This window comes from Stigmatopora nigra, chromosome 7, assembly GCF_051989575.1.
Source record: "Stigmatopora nigra isolate UIUO_SnigA chromosome 7, RoL_Snig_1.1, whole genome shotgun sequence".
Classification (NCBI taxonomy): domain Eukaryota; kingdom Metazoa; phylum Chordata; class Actinopteri; order Syngnathiformes; family Syngnathidae; genus Stigmatopora; species Stigmatopora nigra.
The window spans coordinates 8,755,642-8,778,772 of record NC_135514.1 but is presented as its reverse complement, the minus strand read 5'-3'; the positions used below and the strand labels follow the sequence as shown (position 1 = coordinate 8,778,772).

At 37.8% G+C, this 23,131-nt stretch overlaps 2 protein-coding genes and 1 long non-coding RNA gene across 7 annotated transcripts in view; all 3 read right to left on the bottom strand.

Annotated features, from left to right (window-relative positions):
- Positions 1–105: 105 nt before the first annotated feature.
- On the bottom strand, positions 106–6,555 carry ice1 (KIAA0947-like (H. sapiens)). Of its 2 annotated transcripts, XM_077721773.1 has the most exons (16): positions 6,477–6,555; positions 6,321–6,397; positions 6,218–6,255; positions 6,039–6,121; positions 5,672–5,708; positions 5,527–5,583; positions 5,318–5,401; positions 4,915–5,225; positions 2,573–4,819; positions 2,289–2,451; positions 1,829–1,989; positions 1,520–1,710; positions 1,315–1,415; positions 1,000–1,098; positions 689–873; positions 106–519 (listed from the first exon to the last, which is right to left on the bottom strand). In XM_077721773.1, exons 1-15 carry the CDS (start codon positions 6,552–6,554, stop codon positions 692–694), a joined length of 3,909 nt encoding a protein of 1,302 aa, XP_077577899.1. In that variant the 5' UTR covers position 6,555; the 3' UTR covers positions 106–519; positions 689–691. The 2 variants fall into 2 exon arrangements, with proteins under 2 accessions (XP_077577899.1, XP_077577898.1); XM_077721772.1 differs by having other exon boundaries at positions 106–873.
- A 92-nt stretch (positions 6,556–6,647) lies between these two features.
- LOC144199889 (uncharacterized) lies at positions 6,648–7,403 on the bottom strand. Its single transcript, XR_013327000.1, has 3 exons — positions 7,292–7,403; positions 6,770–6,846; positions 6,648–6,685 (listed from the first exon to the last, which is right to left on the bottom strand). It is a non-coding gene; the product is annotated as an uncharacterized LOC144199889 (long non-coding RNA).
- Positions 7,404–10,077: 2,674 nt separating this feature from the next.
- Positions 10,078–23,131, bottom strand: part of adamts16 (ADAM metallopeptidase with thrombospondin type 1 motif, 16) — a 28,607-nt gene continuing 15,553 nt past the window's right edge. For all 4 annotated transcript variants that reach the window (XM_077720667.1, XM_077720666.1, XM_077720668.1 and 1 more), the window contains 15 exons: positions 22,371–22,524; positions 20,826–20,921; positions 19,050–19,198; positions 18,094–18,266; positions 17,744–17,874; positions 17,449–17,572; positions 17,071–17,315; positions 16,831–16,966; positions 15,833–15,959; positions 12,831–13,032; positions 11,720–11,914; positions 11,567–11,623; positions 11,243–11,443; positions 10,996–11,143; positions 10,078–10,870 (listed from right to left, as the gene is read on the bottom strand). In XM_077720667.1, coding sequence (XP_077576793.1) covers positions 10,755–10,870; positions 10,996–11,143; positions 11,243–11,443; positions 11,567–11,623; positions 11,720–11,914; positions 12,831–13,032; positions 15,833–15,959; positions 16,831–16,966; positions 17,071–17,315; positions 17,449–17,572; positions 17,744–17,874; positions 18,094–18,266; positions 19,050–19,198; positions 20,826–20,921; positions 22,371–22,524 — 2,254 coding nt within the window. In that variant the 3' untranslated portion in view covers positions 10,078–10,754. The remainder of the gene's footprint in view (positions 10,871–10,995; positions 11,144–11,242; positions 11,444–11,566; positions 11,624–11,719; positions 11,915–12,830; positions 13,033–15,832; positions 15,960–16,830; positions 16,967–17,070; positions 17,316–17,448; positions 17,573–17,743; positions 17,875–18,093; positions 18,267–19,049; positions 19,199–20,825; positions 20,922–22,370; positions 22,525–23,131) is intronic.

The following is a 23,131-nucleotide window of genomic DNA, read 5'->3' as shown; positions in this document are numbered from 1 at the left end:
CTTAATTTCTCTCATCTAAATGATAAATAAATCATTAATTACCACACGTCATACTACGAGACAGCAATGCCCACATCATTTAGCCATGCAACTTCAAAACACAGATTTTGTTACGCACTGCACGTCTTTAATAATAAAAATAAATAAATCTCTGCATATGTACATTTACTGTGGTGTGCTCTTCTTAATTCCACAATTTATATTTACATATAACTTTTTCAAGCATACCAGTCGAGACATAAACAGAAAGTGATTAACAATCTAAAACATTTTCAAGGCACAACTTTATAGTTGTGATTTCAACATTGGATTTGAATAGTTAAAATTATTAACTCAAAAATAATGATGAAAAAAACCCCTGCTGATTTCAATTATCTTTCCTTGTTCCCAGTAAAAATGCTTGATTGGCTAAACTAGAAAACCTCTCCATGCATCTTTTTACCAGCTCTAAATCAGGAGTTTGTTCAGCATAGCTACGGTCATCATTATGTGAAGTTAGTGTTCCTTTTCAAGCTCCTCCTGAAATTGCATTGAAGAGTCCATAGGTATATTAAATGGCCTCTACCATTATGAACATAATAAAGTCTAAAATGTGCAAAATGTGTCTAAAATGATAAGCACTTCCTTAATAATTCGAAAATAAACATTGTGCACTGTATACAACCAGAAGACTCTGAGAAGCATGCACCATTCATTTCTTGATCTGCCTGCAAATCGAGGCAAGCTGGAAAATGTGGCTTGTGACAGCAGAGGGGACATTTCTTGTTGCATCCGCCCGCCATCCTCCAAGTGCGTCCAAGGCTTCTTTGGGGTTGCATGGTGAGAGGTCAAACATGCAGTACACTGCTGCTAACTGCACTTCCCATGGTACACCTGGCCATGAAACAACATTGTGACATTTTTATTTTCTTTATGAAAACCCACATTTAAATATATTTACATCACAACAAAACAGTACACTGGATAATGTCTTTTTTTGCTAGTTTGCAAGTTTCATACCTTCACTCGGGCTGTGCCTGCCAAAAGTATTCATCACATTGGCCAAAGTTAATACTGAAGAGATATTCTTTTCTTTCATTCCCCACTGACCTAGAATTCCTTTGGGGAAAAAAAAACAAACAAACAAAAATATCAAACACTTATGTCGGCCTTCCACTTTCGTTGCTGGCTTTTTAAAATTATTTGAGAACTTGAGATGTCTAATTTTTTCCTGCCCATACATAGCTGAGATAGGCTCCTAAACCCCCCACGAGCCATATGAGGATAAGCAGTTCAGAAAATGAAGGAAGACGTTGAATATTCATAACAACTTACCAATTAGACGCAGAACTGTTGCCACTGTCACATCAGAAACAGGCACTTGCTGGTCTCGAGGCTGGGATACCCAGGTGTTCATCAGCGGCCACAACTCTTTACTGTTGGAGTACAAATAGATTAGAAGGAAAACACATTTCAATAAAAAAAAATAGGAATAGATTGTTTATAATTATACAGTATTGTGCATTTAAGAGTTTAGTACCCCAAAATATGTTCATAGCTCCACTTCCATGACTTCTGGACACAGAGGAGCTGCATGGTGAAAATCAGGTCCCAAGCCCTTGTTCCTAGATCGTCACCATATCGACTGTGTTTCACGAAAGACAGTCCTGACCCTGACCGCATCTCTGATATGGTCCTAGAAATTAGTGATTTAATACCACAGGGTGGGATCTGTAGTGATAGAAAAAGAGTCGGTTTTGACCAATAAAAAACATTAGGGTTTGATGTAGTTCTTCTTTGTCCTTAAATACAACCTGACAAGATTTTGTATAAAATATTAGTACATTACCTGCTCCCATCCAAGGTATGCTGAAAGGCACTTTAAGAGATTTTCTGGTGCCTTCAGTTTAGTGACGGTATGTATAGCCTGGCACAGAAGGCTGCTATGAGACAAAACACTGGGCCATGTTGTCACCATAAACAGGATCAATTTGGCAACATTGGGAAAATCTGAAAAAGTCAAGACAGTATATCAAAATGTATGAATCCTTTTATTTTGAGATGGATTAAAGTTGAAGTGCAATAAAAGTTGTTCATAGTTAAGCCTGATACACGAATAAAGGGGGATGATCAAATCCTCTCCACATTTTATTGTATGCTTGCCCGAGCTTGAACGTTGCAAGTTTTATCAACTTCCACAACATTTTTTATCAATCATTAGAAAATGTATTTCTTTTATAAACTATTGAATTCTAACATTGAATAAAAAATGTCCAAATCCTGTAACACAATGGAAGCATAACACTTACCTTCAACCAGCAAGCTGTAAGCCAAGACATGAGCCTTTTCAAAGTCTCCCTTCTGTCGACAGATGGCTGTGTAGACTCTGCAGAGGGCCTGTGCCAATGATTCCCCAATGTGCATCTTTTCTTTTTTGAATTTTTCCAAGATGGCCGATTCCATATCATTTTCCTGTAGATTGAGGAAAAATACACACCAGTTAACATTACAGCAGTGAAAAATTGTCATAATTTGTCTTCACAGGTATTATGTATCATAATTGCATACAGTACAACGATGACTAAATACTAACCAAGTGGTTCTTTGAAATCTCAGAAATAACTTCCATCTCTTCATCTCTTAGCACTGGCTTTTTGGGCAGGTTACCAACGTAGATGTGGCTTTGGATGACAGGCAACACATCAAAGCTCTGGTTTGCAATCTTTTTTAAAAGTCGGTTTATAACATTTTTCTCAACAGGTTCTCCATATTCCATTGATGTAATGTTTTCATTAGATTGGGTTAGTGTGAGCTCCTGTGTTTTAGATGATGGTGAATCAGAGATGCCGTTTGTTTCAGAAGCAGCCCCTACCTGGCTGACACCCGGAGAGCTGCCATCTAATCTGAGACATTTGCTGTTTTTAGGTTGAGGCAACTCAGTGGCGGGTCGTTTGTTTCCTTTGGTCTCAGTCTTGGTAAATGCAGTAACGGTGGAGGTGACTGTTGTAAAACTTGACATCTGATTCTCTGTTGTTTTTGGTGAGGCGCTGCTCTCTGAAGAACTGATGCTGAGGTTCCCTCTAAGAATGCTCAATGTGCGGGCACGTGCGGAAAGGTCTGGGTACATGCTATCCAAAATTCTCATTGAGTTTTCCTGAGATGGGGCTGAGGCTGTGGACGGTGAGGAATTGACTGCAGGTGGCAGGCGACCTGGGACTGGCAGTGCATGTTTTGGTGTTGCAGAGCCAAACTGAAGAGGTGATGAGGGTAATCCGTTTTGAGTGTGGGGGCTGCTGAGATTTAAAGATGAACACACTTTGTGACTTTTGGGAGAAACAACTGTCTGGATTTGAGTGGAAGGAGATGCCAAGCCCTTCATTGGGGAGGGAAAGCAAATTTTTTCGATGGCATGTCTTGGATTTATGGGTTTTCCTGCTTTTGGAGGTGTCTTAAGAGGAGTGATGAGAGGAGGGAGGGGTGGACCGATTTCAGTGCAAGCATCACCTATTAACTGGAATTGCTCATTGGGTTTTGCAGTTTCACTTGTTACCTGGGCAGCTGTGGATGCACTGCTTTTGATGTCCTGGTTTTGGTCATCAGGCATTTCAAATGATGGTTCTAACTTATCTGGTCCACTTGAACATAGAACAGTATGTTCTTTATCGGTAACTTTTTCTTCATTGCAAGGTTTGTCAAGAGGTAAGTCTTTGACGACATCCTCTTCAACAACACACTCATTTTGATAAGCTTTCAGCCCTTTTTTAGTTAAGGTCACGCTTGGACATTTTTCTTTTTTTGCCTGCTTTACTGGTCCTTTTTTGTTTGCATTTGGTAATAATGAAGGATGACTCAAATTACTGCACAGCAGATGTACATTTCTTTTTGGTTGACATTTGCCAACCGAGTCAGAAAAAGATTTCTCTTTTGTCAAAATGCAGCTCTGAAGATTGGGGAGTGGAGCCTCTATGACAGAAGGTAGCTGGTTGGAGATGGTTTCATCTACAATATCATTGGTTGTAACAGGAGGTATGCTGATTGAATCTGATGGGGGAGATGTAAGTTCATCTCTTGTAGATTCCTGGGCTTCAGGTTGTAGTTTGTTTGCAAGACAAAATCCCTCCTTTGCTTTTAAATCTTCACTTTCTTTATCCGCAGTGACACGATTAATTTCACAGCCTGGTGTGCTCAGGTCATCCTGCATTTCTGAGTCTTTTCTTTGATGTTCCGCATTTTCTTGTACATTCACGGCCACCAGATCTTGAGTTGAGTTGTTATTTTCATTTTCAGGTTGAGACATTTGTTCCTCATTTAGATTGTCATTGGCCTTTGAAGAATTTTCGCAAGTTGAAGAATTAATGGATTTTGCATCAAATACTTCATTAATCCTAATTTTTGGTATAGGAGTTTTGCCACAAGGAGCAGCTTGGGTTTTGTTCACATCTTTGTCTGCGATGGCACACTCATCTTTGATCAGATTCTCCTGAGGGTGATCTTGTAAACATCTTGATTTACAGTTGTCTGTTACTTGTACATTATTGGAAGCACAAATGGTCAGAGATTCTGCAGAGCACAGCTCCTCAAACTTCATGTCCCCATCATTCATGCTGGTCTCTGGGACATCTATAGTGATCTTTGATTCAGGTTTAGTGGAAGTACATTCACTTTCATGTGTTGTGCCATGAGAGAAATCCATACTCTCCTCTTGTGCTGGTAAAAGAGAATTTGGAGAATGGGGCTTTGCCATACTGTGCTGAAAATCCTGTTCATTATTATGGTCACAATGAGGTGTGATGTCTTCTATTTCTCTTTCCCCAGTCTCCATAGACTCTGATCCGTTGCACTGAAAGAAAAGAAAACATGTTAACAATCTATAGTCAAGAAGCTATTTTTTTCTGTTTACAAAATGGCATTATTATTGTTAAATAGTTGTCTTACAGATTCCAGCAATGGTGACAGGCAAGGAGGAAGAGGCTTGAACCATTCTAATATCTCATATGGATCATCAGGATTATCATTAGGCTCTTTTGGTTTGACTTTTCCGCACAAGTAATTATTGTTTGTTGAAATGGCTTCTAAATGAGAGTTTGTTGTCTTTTTTAACGGGGATGCTTGTTTCTTTGTTTTCTTTTCACATGAAGTCGTTTTTAACTCTGTGTAAACGGATTTGTTCTGTGTGGGCGATCTTTGGATGTGGATATGGAAAGGATCCTTGGTTGGCTGACATTTGCTCTGCGAAGAGGTGGGCTCTAAAATACAAAAGAGGGGATGTAACGCAAACCAGACAACAATTTTTAAATAGCTGGAAGATGCTGAAGTGAGTGTACTCATGTAGCCTCACCACATAACTGCAACACATTGGATGACTGCTGGTGTTGTGGTTCCACACAAGCCCACACATGTTCGAGAAGTATTCGAAGCTTTTCTGTTGAAAAATAAAAATAAATACAAATTAAATGTTTAAAAAAACAGTCACAGCAAACATTTCAAACTTGTTATAAGTTAATTTAATTCATAGTGTTTGTGCAGCAATTGAGCTAACCAGCAAACCTTTGTCAACTTTATGATCTGGCGATGTTCTTGTCTGAGTTGATGTACTCCTGTATTCTGCGACAAAAAAAAGAAAATTCAGATTAGTTTGCAGCAACTGTTGTACAAGTGCGTGAAAATTGCCGCATTATATGAGTTTCCTTACCTTTGTTTCTCTCTCTTTCCAGTTTTATCAATCTTCCCTGTGAATACAACACACCATTTCAATTAAAAATGTTAAATTCCACCAGTCTTCTTTCAAAAAAGAAAATCACAAATGTTATCTCTGGTACTGCATAAAAGCTTTTAATAAAATTTGAACAGCAGTTGCAGGAAACAAACACAACAAAAAACAGGGGCGCTGATGCGACGTAGGGTTTGGTTATGATGCACTTTTAGAGGTAAAACCCAGAGTATCGAAACAGCACATAATTCTAATTAGACACAGATGAGGGGACTAACCATAAAAAAAATGAAAAAAGAAAAAAAAATCTGTGATTAGCCAAATACCAAATTAGTTGTGGGTGTCCTACCTGAAAGTCAAGAATGTCTCTCTCCAGCAATATCTTGTCCTTATTCAAGTGTAATATATCATTATTCCGTTGGGAAACTGATTCTGTCAGTGAGGGAAAAATTAGAATCAATTTGAAGGCATATTTATAATTTGGTTTTAATACATTGGAATGCAGAGCATGGTAAATGTATTTAATACCTTCAAGCTGTGTAACTCTGTTGTCAAGCTTTTCTTTTCTGTTGATAGAAAAAACTGTGTGAGGAGCACAATCATACATAAGCATAATGATTTTTTTTCTTACATGTTTGTTAATCTGTCCTGCTCAGCTGTCAATTTTTCAACTTTGTCTGCATTTTGCTCTGATTTCTTCAAGGTTATCTGTGAAAACAGGTCAAAGCTACATGAAACACTACACATTGAGATTACATAATAATTTTCAAATGATACGTTTACTTACTTTTATATTCAGCAAATCATTTTCTAAAAAGGCCTTTTCCTGCTTTAGCTGTGCAATCTCAAGTGACTGAGATTCCATCAAATCTAAATGTAAAAAAGTTTGTAATAATTAAACATATTTAATTCTGTTTATCATGAACAAGTGATGCATACAATTTTAACTTCAAAATACCTTTGATTCCTGTTAGTTGGGTATCAAGCTTCCCATTCCTAAAAGGATGGCAGATGAAAGGAAAATTATAACCATAATCTGATGAAAAGCAAGGTTTCGTCGAACTTGGATTTACAACTTACTCAGCCAATGTAATACTGTTTTCTTGCTTCAACTTTTCAACGTCTTTACACATCTGACTATAGTCCCGAAGAATCTTCTGCAATAATTGAAATTGGTATAAATCACATTCAAAGGAAGAAATATTTCAACCATATGACGATAATACAAAAGTAAAACTAATTGTAATTAATGGGTACAACATTTCATGAGACACATTATGTTAACGGGACTAACATTATGAGTGCATTACAATATAAAATACTCTATAAAACATCAATGTCATAAAAGTGTTAATAGCAAAAAAAACATTGTACTATCTCAATTTCCTTATACTACTTACTGCAAAATAAAATTAATGCATTTACCCATTATTAGGCAGAATATTTCAAAGAGAAAATCAGTTGTATACTATAAATCTAACCAGAAAAATAATTATGATTTATTATCCTGACATGTTAATGTTTAGGGAGAGTGAAATCTGGGCTTCCATGCTGCCCTCACAACCCAAATTCGGATAAGTGGGATAAATGAGAATGACACACCTTTTTTTCTTCCAACTCTGCTTTCACGGAGGCATAATCCTCTGTCTTTTTCTCCAAAATAACAAATTGGCGCTGAAGCTCATTGTACTGTTGTCGCAGGGTGATAGTTTCACTGCAAAAAAAACATAGTAGATTTTAAATTAATAATAATGTGCAAGTGACACCACTTGGCTTAAATTGTGCTGAGTTCAATAACCACGAGTCAAAACTCACTCAGAAACGGTAATCTTCTGCTTCAGCGCCAAAAATGATGATACATACTCCGTTAAGCTCTGTGTAAAGTGATAATGATTATACTTTAAATGGGATGTCAATATTTTCATGATTACAAACACGCTGTAATTTATTCATAGAGAAGTCATACCTGGTGCAATACAGAGCAATTTTGACAGTTCCCAAGGCTTGCTTCCAAGGCTATTGGTACCGTTTTGGCCTGGGTGCCCCCGGGCATCATGATAATAAAAACAAAAAAACAACAAAGGATCGATTACAAGATGAATATGATTCTAAATAGAGCGGCGATCATATCCAGTTTGTGAATATCCACACAAGTTCAAAACAAACACATCTTTCGCGTCTTCCACGTTGTCATGGACCCAAGTCAGGACCCAGCTTGGGAAACCTCTGGAAATGCCCGTCCACTGAAATCATATTTTTCGTTCCAATATTATTTAAAACGTATACAAACACGTGTGGTTAAAAATGGAAAATGTTATATTTAGCCGGATAGCCCTTAATTTAATCACTCTATGTGACCTTTTTCCAGATTACAAGTAATTTTGTTCAGGCATTTCTTGAATGAATATCGACCCGTCACTCAGGATAAACCGCGTCAATTATTTCAAAACAATTTATTACAAACATTGTGATATATAATTTGGATCTGCTTTCTTTGTTAAAAATGTACAGGGATGTTGCACAAATATGTACAAATTGCTAAGAGAATGATGGGTCTCTCGTGCATTTTAAAAATTAAGATTTGGAATTTCAGATCATGCTTTAACTTGCCTCTGCACAATTGCCAGGCTAAATCAAATAATATACAGTACAATACCGTAAATCATAGTAAACACTTTATTCCACAAACATTGAGTAAACATTGAGATCCAATAGTGCTTAAATTTCGGTGGGCGTTTTGCGCTGTCGCCACTAGATGATAGTGTTGCAGCGAATCGCCAAATCCAGAGTTGAGAAATTAAGCGAGTACAACTCTTGTTGAAAATGAAGACTCCTGTCTGCGACGGTTTTATAGGGAAGGGTATTGGGGCAATTTTAAAATGTAGAAATGTTTCCTCCTTTCTGCATGCTCTCCCCGGGCCTGTGTGGGTTTCCTCCGGGTACTCCGGTTTCCTCCCGCATTCCCCCCAAATAAACATGCATGGTAGGCTGATTGGACACTCTAAATTGCCCCTTGGTATGGGTGTGAGTATGCATGGTTGTCCTTGTGCCCTGCGATTGGCTGGGTGTCCCCTGCCTCTGGCCCAGAGTCAGCTGGGATAGGCCCAAGCACCCCCCGCAACCCCAATGAGGATAAAGCGGTTCAGAAGATGAGATGATACCTAATTTCCCGCAATAGTCACTGTCAGGTGATCATTTTGCAGAATGTGGTTGGAAAACCAATTTATGCAATGTTGTCTTTTCCCGTGTTTGAAAGGAAGTAGCTTTTTGTGAAATCAGTACTGATCCAGTCCTTTCACCTCCCACCATGGTGGGAGGTTGTCGTCAGTCGGTGGCAACTAACTAAAGCTGCTGTGATTGATGTGGATGCATCCTGATGGAAAGATAACGGTGCCTTTAAGTGGACCATTTGAATGTTTTTCAGGCAAAAGGGTTAATCTTTCTAAACAGATGCAGTCAGAGATAGTACCATTTCGACCAGGACTAAATCCTGCTTCCAGTAATGCTTTTCTCTTTTAACAGATTTATCTTGATCACATTAGACTGTTTGCAGGAATTTAGTGCCTGAAAGCCATCATCACATAAACAAAAACACGTTAATCCTTACGTGGTATTTTAAACACATTTTCAGCAGTGAAATACAACTTTGTAAGTTGTTCTCTTCTCTTGCCATGGACAATTAAATAAGATGACTTGACTTGACTGGAGCACAAGCAGAAAATTCCACAAACTTCAGTCTGAGACTGTGTGTGGTTTTTTTTTTCCTCAGCAGATGGCATGAATTAATAAAGCCTAACTCTGACTGAATGTCATAAATTACATTAAACAGCAGCACCCACAGTGTCTGCTTGTCTGTAGAAGATGGTAAATTTGAACTATAGACATCTCTTACAGTACCAATGTGCCCAGATATTAAAATATTCTGCAAGTGAAAACTACTATAAAGAAACAGACATACAGTTTGAGGTTTCACAATTTCAGTCACAATAGGTTTGAACTGTGGATAATAAAAAACACATTTAATTATTTCATTGATATTGTAAACATTGCCGTGCTGTAATGTTACACAAATCATGACTTTCCAGTTCTTCCATTGGCAAAATATAACACAGTATTGATACTTGATGCATTCATACTGTACTCAGTCATTTCACTCCCTCTTATTGTCTGAATTTGAAACAAAAGTAGCAACATATTTAATGGTGGCCAGTTGTTGACCAATTGTCATATCACGTTAAGCGTTGTTAATAATCATTATAATTGTCAATGTAATTTTTTTTAACCGAAATGTAGTTTATTTCAAACAAATTGAGCATTTTTTATGAAACAATGCAAAACATGAATGGGCTAGTGTAGTATGATAAAATGTCACTGTTATCAATCTTATTTTTACAGTCTCCCATCAATGCTGTATTGAAATGCCAATAAATAACATACCTTCTGTAAATGGGTCAACAATTGTATTAATTCCAGATTGTAATGGTGGCAAATGACAACACCGTAGCACTGGTGAGTATACAAATATTGTAACTAGTACCTCAGTTTATTTAAAATGGATCTATATTCTGACCTTGTAAGTATGGAGGATTATATTTTACTCCAGCTAATAATCCAAAAGCCACTGACGACTTTCTTTTCAAGTTTCACAGTAAAATGATTTAGCTCCCTTTTATTCATTAAGCACTGTAGTGCCAACAAGATGCATCAGATGAGTTTGAACTTTATCACCTACTGTTATGACTAGGACATTTTTTTTTAAATCATTTCTTTTGGCAGGAATGCTTTCCATTAATTTCTCCAAAGACTCCAAATCATCTTTTAGAACTGTCCTTATCACATTCCTCGGTAGTATACTCAGCAGGGAAGTTCTCATTTTCAGATGTCCAGGATTGCACGGAGAAACTCAGTCATTGCAGCTCACTGGAACGTCTATTGTCTTTAGTGTTTTAGTGCTTTACACAAGCACACAACAACACGACTTCCCAAACCTAGGCATTCAAGTATAGTCTCTTGACTATCTAATGACCTTCCTGTCTGCTTCACAGACATTGTCTCTCTTATGTGATTATAGGTTTGAATGTAAACAGGACTGACAGCACTGCTTGCCATAAAACTTGTGGTTGCACACGCCATGCTGAGGCACCAGATAACACCAGTTGAAGTAATCCTGACATGTCAGATCTGTGGAACAAGTATAAACCAAAACTGAAAGTTATTCAATGCAGAATTATTATTTTAAAGGTCAGAATTAATAAATGTTGTACTGTAATTAAGGATAAATTAAAATCATAGAGGAGGTTCTGTACCCTTTTTGTCAGGTTGTGGGCAGAAGTTAGTGTTGCAAGCCTGGGACATTGGCGGCTTTAGATGAAGGGCACAACCAATATATGGTTTTCTCTGTACCAGACATTGGACTGTCCTTGACTGGACACCACCTCCGCATGTCACTGTACACTGTTGGCACAAAGACAATTGGTAACCTTATTTAAAGAAGAGTTAATACAGCGCTCTGTTTTTTTGTGGGGACTTTTTATCTTAAATGTGGTTATTTACCTGAGACCAAGGGGATGTATGCCATTCAGGTCTTGGGAAAGGTAACGTTGGATGATGATGAAGTACATTCCGGTGATGGACTGATGGGGTGGGAGGGACCTGACATTCAGCTAAGGTACAGAGCTGATGGAGCTCCACTTTGGGCCTGGGGATGTGGTGGCATTTTTTAGCTGCCAGCTCTCTGTATTTGCCTGCCGCATCCTTCAGTCAGAGAACAAAAAAATAGGAGATATACTACTAGATGTTCTGACAATATAAGAAGATTTGGGGAAAGTAGTAGTTTGTTTTAAGTTTTTCAGTTTTTGTTTCATATGAAATGCATACCTTTTCAGCACATTTGATGAAACGTGCTTGATAGCCATGGCCGCATGTTACTGAACACTAAAAATTCAAAATAAGAAGGAGATAAGGAATGTATAAGTTTCCATTACAATCTGCCAACATTTAGTATTGATTCAGCAATTGTTCCAAAATTACCTCTTGCCATGTTGAAACAAACCAGTGGACTTTGCGTTGTTTCGGACAGCGTTTGATAAAGCAGGATTCTTGACTAGCAGGTTTAGGCAAGTTTGCGCACAAGGTGTCTTGCAAAGTCTGTGACTGTGTACCTGAGGTAAGTCTAGCACATAGCACTGTCCTCTTCCTTAGGCCATTACCACATTGACGAGAACACTGGAAGAGAAAAAGTTCACTCATTCATTATTTTCTGTACAGTGTATCCTCACAAGTATCATGGGGGTGCTGGAGCTCAGACCGGCAACATTATTCAGCACTTGAAAAACCATTGGTTCAAAATTTACTAATTTAAAGCTAATATTTTGTTAATCTTACACTGATTGAGTAACATTCATAATCATTACATTATTTTTAAGGCGGAAAAAAACAATACACACAACAATGTAATCGACAGGATGGTGAAAATGAGCTTTTCTAAAAAAAAAAATAGGCCAGAGCCCAAATACAGCGTCATCATTTTGCAGGAACAATGATATAATGAAACTTCACATTACTGGAATTGAAAATCGACTAGTCAGAAGGACATCTTGTACTTTGCAAGATAAAAGGCCTAAAAATACCTCTTCAACCCAACTGTGAGACGGAATGATCAGCAAGCCACCAGTAAGGCCAAAACCCAATCCAAATTTTCCAAAAATAATTTGCTTGTAGTCTTTGAAAACGTATTTGCAATCCCCTTAATGTCAAATTGTTCCAAGTGCCACACATATTAAGTAACAGAGTTTTTTTCAACATTTTCAAGAGTTCTACCATATCCATGTGAATGAGTCATTGTAGTGCCACCATGTAGAACATGACCTGTGGTTTTAAGACATGAATGTCGCTCATTTTCTGAACCGCTTTATCCTCATTAGGGTCGCGGGGGTGCTGGAGCCAATCCCAGCTGTCTCGGGCCAGAGGCGGAGGATACCCTGAATTGGTGGATGTGCTTAACTATTAAAGAAGTGATTTACTATTTAAAAAAAGTGGTTTGTTTTGAAAACATCTCTATTCGGCTCACACACAATGGTGCCTCCTGTATAACTGATCATTTATATAATTTGTCACATGTAGTGTAATAACGGAAGCCTACCTGTGACCACGAGCTTGTAGTCCAAGCTGGTGGACAACTGTGAATGCTGCAGGCCTGTCTTCTGATTGGGATTGGCTGAGAACAGTGAGAATCAGCAATGGTGGCATTCTTAGTCTGACTTCTCTGGACACAATGGACCTGCCGCGTCTGCTCCCCTCCTCCGCAGCTCTGACTGCATGCCCCCCATGCCCCAATAGACCAGCTGGGAAAACACAACATAGCCTACTGAGTCAACAAGCACAGCCTCACAATCCCTTGTACACAAGGCCGGAATTCACTAATAACAATGTGATAACTACCACAATTTTGGAAGGCTACCCCTTCAAAACCTAATATACGGAGTGAACCAATGAGCGTGGAATTTATATAATTGAGGGATAATTTATGAAATAGCTGACGTCTTTTTTTTAAAATGGTGATTTATTTATTTTTTACATTTGTTTGATATTACCTAATACGACATTTAGTAGCTCATCCAGTGATAAAAGGGTCAGCAGTTCATCCAAAATCCGATTGGCTACTTTCAAAGTGCCCTTGGGCATGACACTGTATTGTAAACAATCACCGTTTGATGCTTTCGACAAGGAAGAATGCGACAACGTCCCACAGGGGACAATCAGGAGATTAGTGACCACATACAAGCATCATCTAGAAGCAGTCATATAGGAAAAAGGTTACTGACTTATAAGACAATAAAATACCACACAAATGAACACTTCCCTAAATTGTATATTTTAATGTATATCAACAAATAACTAATAATATATATATTTTTAAAACATTGAGATGTGGGGTAGACTAATAAAGATTTCTGTGATTAAAATTTTTACGTAAACTGTCTGGGACATCTAGTGAAGTTGTGTCGCTTATTCTTCCAAATCCTTCCATCCATTTATTTTGTATACTGCTTAACACAAGACAGAATGGCTTTGGCCTAGATCACAAGAGCTAAAATTCCAACCTGAACCTTGTTATCACAACAATGAAAATAATCCTGTGAAGATTTAAAAACAACTGTTCTAGCACTGACAAGAAAGATAATCCATCACTGAAACCATGATTTTTTTCTGTCTTCTTTAACGTTGACACCTGACAATTGCATGCGATATGGCCCTGAGGCTTAACTCACCAAGGTGTAAGACATTTGTTCATGGCTGACTGGTTGCGGAGCAAGTCATAACAATCTAAAGCCAAAGCTTTTTGACTGTAAATGAGAACCACAGATTTTAAAACCCTTCTTGTTTTATTTAAGCGCTCATCCCTGCTTGAAGTAAAGAGCACCACAGCTGGCTTTGAACTCACGTAATCTGCAAGGGACAGTTACACATCTCTAATAATTCAACAATTGCTTGTTGTGAAACCATCATGGGCATCTATCTTTTTTTGTTAATCTTACTGTAACACTATTGAATCTGTTTCCATGGACACATCAAAACCACCAATCACCTTCTTCCACATCTTGTGAACTTAAAAAATATATTTTAAATATGCTATATAGTGTAAAACAGAATGGTATCATTTTCATAAAGTGAATAGATCTCAGAAACACTTTTCAATGATGTAATCCAATAAATCTTAACCTTTAAGGAGCCAAGACACACATTTAAACGTGAGAAATCTCACTGATAACCACTAACTAAAATGGTAGAAATGTATGAGAACATAAAGACAAAATTACTATCGGCAATTTCAATTGACCCACATTTTGACTTTTCTTGATATGAAATCTGAATCCTTTAATTGAACGAAATCCCAAAAAAAACTTTAGCTCATAAAACACTGTGCCTGCATACGTAACGCATTGACATGCAATATCAGAGGCACAGCTATGTTCCAGATAAAAAAAAAAAAAAAGAGTAATACAATATCTTGGCCACGAAATGGCAGGGGAAAAAAAACATCCACAGGTAAGATGAGGTCAGTATCTCAGTTTACGGTAATTTTTTCACACTTTGAAAGTTGTGCTATCCAGCAGTGTCCACTTTGTTTGGAGGAATTTGACCTACTGTATACTCTAAACTCCTGCAGAGATTACTTGGGAGTTTTTAGAGAAGATACCCAAAGGAATTGAAACTTCAGCAGCAAAAGATAGCTAAATTATACTGTTATTTTATTTATTTTTTTTAGAAATGGAGGACTAATATATCCACAGTGAGTAATAATTTTATGGAAGTTGCACTTGCTACACTTCTATATTATCAATTCGCCATGCCTAAATTAAGGATAATTATTTTTTATTAAAATATGTTGTTATACCTGTTTAACTTTCCAAGTTTTGAACTGTCATCCAAAATAATTTTATGTGACATTATCATCCACAATATTTCTTGATCAAAACAAACCAACATGTGTGGTTGGTTTATTAAATATCTCAAGTTCTTTATTTTATTTTAATTTTTTACTAATTGCGAGTATGTCATGTAGGTAATTCTTCCGATTCACAATCTTTATGACTGATTTTATTAACAGACATAACATCCAACTAAAACGTCCCCTTTCCCCTCACATGCGTGCATTAGCCAAAAGTCATTATTTTGACATTATATGAAATGAAAGATTATGTAATTATATAACAGGTGTTGAACAACATTTGGATAGTGTGAACAAATCAGTCTCAGCTTGACATCATCTGTTTCTTCTTGAGATATTGTGAGAGAAATTTGGAACAGTATAGTCTAGCAATAAATGACTTGCACAATCTATAGCACAGCTGTGTTGTTGTAGAGACCTATTTATCAAAAGCATTTGTACCTGTCAACGTCTCCCCACATTGATATTCTGAAATTATCTAATGCAAATGAATCAATCTCCTCAACATTAAAGATGTAAATTACCAGGGAGATTTATGACTAAAGAAGAAGACTGGATATTAGGAGTTGATGCAAGCTTTGGCAGAAATGTGACCCTATAGGAACTCAACCAACTCTCAACTGCTCATTGATGACCACTTCTTCTTTGTTAAACATTTTTTTTGTATGTTTGTTCGTACTGTAATGACTCACCTGGCAGGGCATGGTTGAGTGTTGCAAGGTATTATTCCAGCAGTTGGCCGAGATCTGGGATTACAGTATGATGTATTCACTTGCACTCTCATGTCTTTGTAACATGCTGGTTTTGTGTTCATTTGGCCTGCAAGGGAAAATGTTACTGTTATTGTCAATCATAGATAGTCCTATGAAAATGAATACCACAAATACACTACAAAAAAGGGACCTGTTGCTGGAATAAAACCAAATCAAGCCACTAAAAATACAAGCATAAAAAAATATTATTTAATTAACAAAATTAATTATGTTAGTTTTGGCCTGAAGCAAGTTAAACCTTAAAGGGTTTGTGAAACCTTTAATAAAGCAGAGGCCCCAGCCAATGGTCTACAATCAGGACACATAGAACTGGCAGTGAAGGAGAACAGGTCGGGGCATTTTAACCTGCACGTTTAAAAGAGGTTCTACATTGTGGATGCTTTGTTCAAATTCATTAAAGAAAGCAAGTGCACATATACAAATGCAAGCTCTCACTAAGAGATGTGCACAGGTTATTTCAACACTGAGAATTATGAAATGTATAAATACCTAACACACATAAGTACACACTGACCCCCAACCTCAAATCATCAGACCATATGCTTAGTTGTTGTATGTTATTAGTGGGCCACTGTGGGACAAGAGCCAAAGGTCATGGCCTTGCATGTGTTGTTATTGTATGCTCGTGTGTGCATGTTTGGGTGTGCGTCTGTGTGTGTGTCTGTGAAATGGGAATCAGTGTCAAGGAGTAGCTTAATGTCCTCTGAGTAATGATGGGAACTGTGACTTCTTCGAAGACATTATTAGAGATCACAAAGGTGTGAGCCAGGGGTGGACCTTAGGGGGAGTGATGCGAGTATGGCCGCACCTGGACCTCGGCCTCTAAGGAGGGGGTCTGGTAGTGTTGAAAATGCTGTCCAAATAAAAACCATTATATGCTGCAGTTTTTACGTTTGTAATATAAAAGGCAAGTGTACCTCCAGCACATGAAGTTGAGCACGTGGAGCGTATGATGGCCCACGTGTAATTATGTCTGATTTGATTCCTTGCTGGATCAGTTTTCATCAGAGTGTATTCCCAATGTACACCTGGGTTCACTCCTTGCAATAATATCTGAAAATAATGTACCAAATCAAAGGTGCATTTTAAGTTTAGTCAAAAATACCTGAGAATATTTTCTAAAATCTGCATTAAAGGCCACATTTAAGATACAGTACCTCGATAACCAGTGTCTCATTTGTGGGTCCAGGTGAGATGACACTCTCTGGTCTGCTGTAAGGTCTTTTATATTGAAAAATGGCACCCGCAATGAGATGTCTACCTGGCCAATCGACCGTCCAATGTCCATTCAAGTAGTAGCGTCCCTGTGTGTCCCTGATCACCAAGTAGGAGCTAGATGTATTCAATTCTACAACACGGATAGAACGAGCCCCTGCTGGAATGGTTGTCAAACCATAGTACTCTGTGAGAAAGCACAGTAAATTACAATTCAGGATAGCATTGATAAATTTCAAAGATACTACATATACTGCTTTTGAAAATGTAATTTCCATTAACCCTTGTGTATACTGTAACCTATTACAATTGTGACTTACGGTTGGTCTGATGCTGCTTTGTATACTCTCCTTTGTAGGTCCTGCAAGTGGTATTGTCTCCATTACACACTCCACAACCGTCAAGCACAGCAGAGGACCCCAACACATGGTCACAGCCCACTTTCTGTGGAGAAATTCATATCAATCATATTTCTGCCTCATTATCCATTGACACATTTTGTGCATTTCACTTAATTGCAAAATGGGATATGATAGTTGACCTGGCCAACAGGGCAATATGACAAATACAGTTTAATCAATCCGTATTGTTTGACATAGGGTGAAAAATAATTACCTCACACAGACCATCAATACAGACGTTATTGCTGTCTTGTGTGCAAAGTGTTCCATCCTTGACTTTGCTGGCCAGTGCAAAAAAGAAGTCATACCCTTCAGCAAAGCAGTAAAGCTTGCATACATCTTGATCTACAGTAGATGAAGAGGAAATATTCAATGTTTTATATTTCACCACAGTTTTCCAAAACAAAACAAGTCATTTTATAAATTGTTATCATGAAGCTGGAAATAATGAATTGTGAAAAATGTGGAGGAATAATCAAATGCTGGTTGATTAAAATCACTGATTAGAGGACTGTCGCCAATCTTTCGGCCCCTCTGGTGTGTACAACCTAAATATTGTCTTACCATCCACTCTTGTATATGGTCTCCAGGTGTAGTGCCATCCTCTGAACTGTTTGCTGTTGAATTCAGCACATTGCTGTGCTCGGTAATCAATGGCGTTTGGGGGACAATCTTGTGTGTTGCAGAGCATGTAGGACCGAGAGGAGCCTTCACAGAACTTTCCTCCATAGACCGGTCTGTAAAATAAATTCAAAGTTAGACCATTAAGAATGTTGCAATGAAAAGTTATACTCTGTTAATCTGTGTTTGCCTCTTTGAGCACTCTCAGGTGTGTACCCCAAGGGTCACAGTTAAATCCTACATAAGCCCACTGTCACTTATCTCTTTTTTTTTCTCACACTCGCTTTTTATGTTTCCTGCTTTAGATCCAAACATTTCATCTCCTGAAAACATTTATCTGTCACCAATTTCTCACCCACTAAGTCTCTCATGTAGTTTCCTATCTCTGTTTTCTCTCTAACACTACCTCCCCCATCTCACCACACCTCTTCAGTCTGTCATTTGTCAGAATTTTGGCAAGACTCGATAAAGAGGAGGCCTCTGCTTTTGATTGAAGGATCCATGGCTGACTAACTATGCAAATACTTCCAAGTGATTAATGAGTCGGGGAGTAAATTAACAGATAAGAACAGATGCCACATATCAAGTGACCCACACAGTAGCAAAAAGTATGCAGCGAAACTGACACATCTTAAAAAGTGAACATTTTATAAACTTGAAAAATTTGGACATATTTCACACTATGTCAATTTACAAGTTAATGCAATTTTGTCTCATATATATTTGGTGGAAAATGGATGCATGGCTCAATAGGGATTGGGCAATGAATTGATTGGAATTAAAGTGATGGTACCTTACTCAATTAGAGTGCAAAAAATGGTTTTAATAAAATTTAAATTCACTAAATGTCACAATATTATATGAAAGCAATAGAGTGTTGTGTTTTGTGTCATCACTACCTGGGGTTATTGCACTGCCTATCCCGATAGGTGACACCACTCTGGCAGGTTCGTGAGCAGAAGGACCAAGCCGACCACTCTGACCACTGGCCATGTTGTGGCCTCGGGCCTTCATCACCGTGTTTCACACACTGACCCCTTCGACACCACTGGAGAAGATGATAAGTTAACAGTGTGTTGTCTAACCATCAGAAATATAACCACATTTAAAAATAAACCTCTACTCAACCACAATATGAGTGTCACAACATGGATTGACACATTTAAAAATAGGCAAGGATGGTTTGTATGCAGACAGACAAATATAGCCTAAATAATTGACAGTTTCTTATATAGATTTTGAATCAATTTAAATTAACATGTTGACCCCAAAAATGTAACGTTAAGATATCATTCTTTCAATGTATGGTAAAACCTTTGAAAATGTTGTGGTAAACTATACGCTACTCAATCAAACCGGGCTTTTAATTTCCTTTTAGTAGAAACATGCAACATTGAGTGCTATTTGGGGGTCTTTTCTTCTTCTAAAGTGAAGCCAGATCCCCTGTTATATTTCAACACTTGTCACAGATGCATTTAGCTTAAAATGATCAAGTAGACATGAGGTCAGGTCTCACTGAGGTATAATAACCACTACTCTCTGCATTGTCACATGATATGATCCATCCATCCAGCCAAAGCACGGAGGGTAGATTAGCTGTCATGTGAATAGTTTGTCCGATGAACGATGTGTACAGAGTTCTTGGAACCCCCCCCCCCCTCGTACCCCAGCCTAAAAAAAAAATCATTAACCGACTCATGAACAAATTATTGGTTTTGAAAGCAGCACAGACTCAAATTGCTAAATGTAACGTGAAAACAAATCATTGAAATGCAGACAAATGCAACACAGGGCCATTTTTGATACACTAGTAACAAAGCAGTTGCTGCAGTTCACTGATCATTATCATAAAAGTAATTTAATTGACAAAACATGGATATAATCTCAAATTTAATAGAGGTCCAATTAAGAAATCGAACCAATGTGGCACACAAGCTACCCGCTGCATTTATGTTGACTTAATACATTTCCCAGTGCACTTTATGATTGTTTTGATTTGCGCATAGCTCTCAGTGTGAATGTCCTACAGAAATGGCAGTGGAATCAGGCTTCCCACGATCCTCTATACCACTTATCCATGCATGCCTTCATGAAATTTGACACTTCTCAAAAAACCACTCATCTTTTTCTGGACGGAATTGTTATTTTTCTATTCTTGGGGAAACTGAGATTTTGTTACAAATATTACATCATTATTTGTTGAGCATCTAATGAAATTTGATTCTAATGTCTCCTCTTGAGGCACTTAATTTCTTAGGCGTGTCTTTGAAGAGGACTGTATGTTTGGCATAATCAACCCATTTTTAAAGATCCAGCTGTGTAGTTTTAGATTCTTTCCCACTTATGTTATATATGTTTATTTAGATGTTACCATGGAGAAACACACTTATATAAACCAACCACATTCACACGTTAACAACTATTGTTTCACTTTTTTTTTCTTGGCTTCTTGGCTTTATGGGCCACAATAGTACTGATTTATCTTTCAAAAGATCATTATCAAAGCCCAAAATGTAGATATTTATGCATGTAAATGCTCCATGGATGTATGTTTAAAAAATGTATAAAAGTGCTACTCAGTACGCTCTGCCATGTGATTCCATGGATAACTTTAAAAATATTATAGGTCAGTTCATTTAAGTCTCACACATGCTCTAAAACCAATGTTAGGTTACCATATCAGGCCCACAGGCAGAGCCTTCTGCAGCTGGCATGAATTTGGTCTCACACTTCCTCCCAATTCGGTGGCACCAAAGAGCCTTGCAGATATCCTTGGAGAAACAAAGACACGTTTTTGTGATGTTTCATACATCTTTACTTTTGCACAGTGCAGCACGTGTTTTGCCAAGACTGGAAGAAAACGGTATTAAGAAGATTGATTTTGATGTATTTACATTTAAACTTATGGATACACTTGGAAAAAAAGAAATGATTTGCAATCACAAGAATAATAGGGCACAACTGCCAAACTGAATTCACATGATCTAGCGGTCGTGTTTCTCAGCAGTTGTCTGAAGGAGCCGAATGAGAGCACTGTGTGGTTTCCCAGATCATGTTGCCAGACAAACATGGCCTGCTACTTTTCAGCAACTCAATTCTTTTACTATCTGAATGACTATTTTCGAGTTTGACAGGGGAGCACAGATTCTGACACTGACAGGCAACTTAAAATCAGCACCTTACCCCCAGAGCCACCCTGGAATCTATCATAATGTCTATTAATCCAGATGTTTTGCTTGTTTAAGACAAAAAATGGGCAACTGGACAAAAAATGACAGCCAGGCATGAGATTCAAAAACACACATTGACACACCCTCTAGTATCTGATCCATGGTGTTTTCCAAAGTCCACCATTTTTCTTTAGCTCCATATTTTGAACATTGAAAGAATTTGGCATTGGCTTTCAAAAATGGTAATACTTTAGATGATCTCATATGGCAATAAAATGCAGCTGAGAAGCTGATTCCCGTCATGTTTTGTTTTAATGAGTGACAAATACCGAGGAAGGCCAAGACTATAAGTTCTGTTAAGAATTTGGAGTTCAATCAATTCAGTACTACCACGTGGTCGGGCAGTGTAGAGAGAATGTGTATTTAGGTGCAAATGTAGATAATATACTAGCAAAACCATGTGAATTCCATTCCCTAGGAAAGCAGAGGAAAAAGAGTATATATTGTCAAAGAGCTTGGAGTTCCTTGAAGGTGGCAAAGCACTTGTTAGTTCTTGGCTTTTGAGGGTTTAGTTTGTAGTCTTGGCTTTTTCCCCTGTGTGACCTGTCCTTGCATTTCCCAATTGAGTTCACCTGTCACCGCCTCCCTCCCTGGTGTATCTCCTGCTCTCTGCCTCTCATGTCACCCGTGTGATTCTAAACGTCTTGTCTGTCTAATTAAACCCTGTGTATTTGTCAGTTCTTGTCTGATCGTCTGCTGTTCATGCCCCTTTCTACCCTACCTTGCCCTGTTTTGTCCTGCTCCTGTCTGTTCCTGTTCAGGCTTTTGTTTTCCACCGTTTCATCTTCATTTGTCCTCATTCCCTCAAACACATTTCCATTGTGTGTAATACAATGGCACATTGTCTGTTATATCTGTCAAATTCATATGCCGCTTGTCCTAAAATGGTGATGGTAAAGCCATCACAGGCATTTATACTTGCATTCACATTATTGTCAATTTAGAGTTATTATTTCATAATTCATTACAAAATGGAAAAAACAAATTTACCTTTTTAAAATCAAGGGTGCATAGCTTGGCTTTCTCACCAAACTGCCATTTGCATTGTGTGTCTGCATCATAGAGCTCGCCTGGGAGCTTCTCAGGATAATGATACTCCTTTACTCCGCTGGGCTCATCTGATAGGCACAAAGCCTGGGCCGAGCTGGTATAAAGCAGATGTGGGTTGAATACATTAGTGTTTCTTATAAGGATTTTCAATCAACATTTTACATTCATTAAAAGCATATAGTATAAGCAAAATGCAACCATGAAATATAAACCAAAAAAAACACAATTTAAAAAATACCAATACAACAAATTATTCCCCCTTTTGTCGAATTGAAAATGTTGTTTTCATGAAAGTACACAACAAATAAATCAGCCCTATGCTCAGTCACTACCAAAAAATATATAAAGTTGTCTTTCTTTTGGAACAATAAAATTCACTACCAAAGTCCTATAAATACTATGTATAAAACTTGTTTTTTCAGGGGTGGCTGGCTATAAATAAAACAAAAAAACTATTGTTTTTGTCCATCATTGAAATATCGGATCCAACGATTTTTCTTGGTTAATTCTTAATGGATTTGAAGAAAAGAAAGTGGTAAGAGGTTGACCTCTGGCAGGATCAGTGTTTGACAGATTCCCAATAACTATGTGGCCTTGTGCTTAATATAGGACAGTCAGACGAAATGACGATGACATCAACTGTGCTCTAATAACCGAGTGAGGAAAACACTATCTCAGTGACTCTGAGGTGGAAGATCTGC

What these genes read in the sequence shown, in the direction of transcription:
- ice1 (XM_077721772.1), bottom strand. Translation starts at nt 6,554, where the DNA reads ATGGAATCTCAGTCACTTGAGATTGCACAGCTAAAGCAGGAAAAGGCC. An exon ending in AGATTTCAAAGAACCACTTG is followed by an intron (nt 2,452 to 2,572) that starts GTTAGTATTTAG and finishes CTCAATCTACAG; the next exon opens with GAAAATGATATGGAATCGGC. An exon ending in CATACCTTGGATGGGAGCAG is followed by an intron (nt 1,711 to 1,828) that starts GTAATGTACTAA and finishes CTATCACTACAG; the next exon opens with ATCCCACCCTGTGGTATTAA.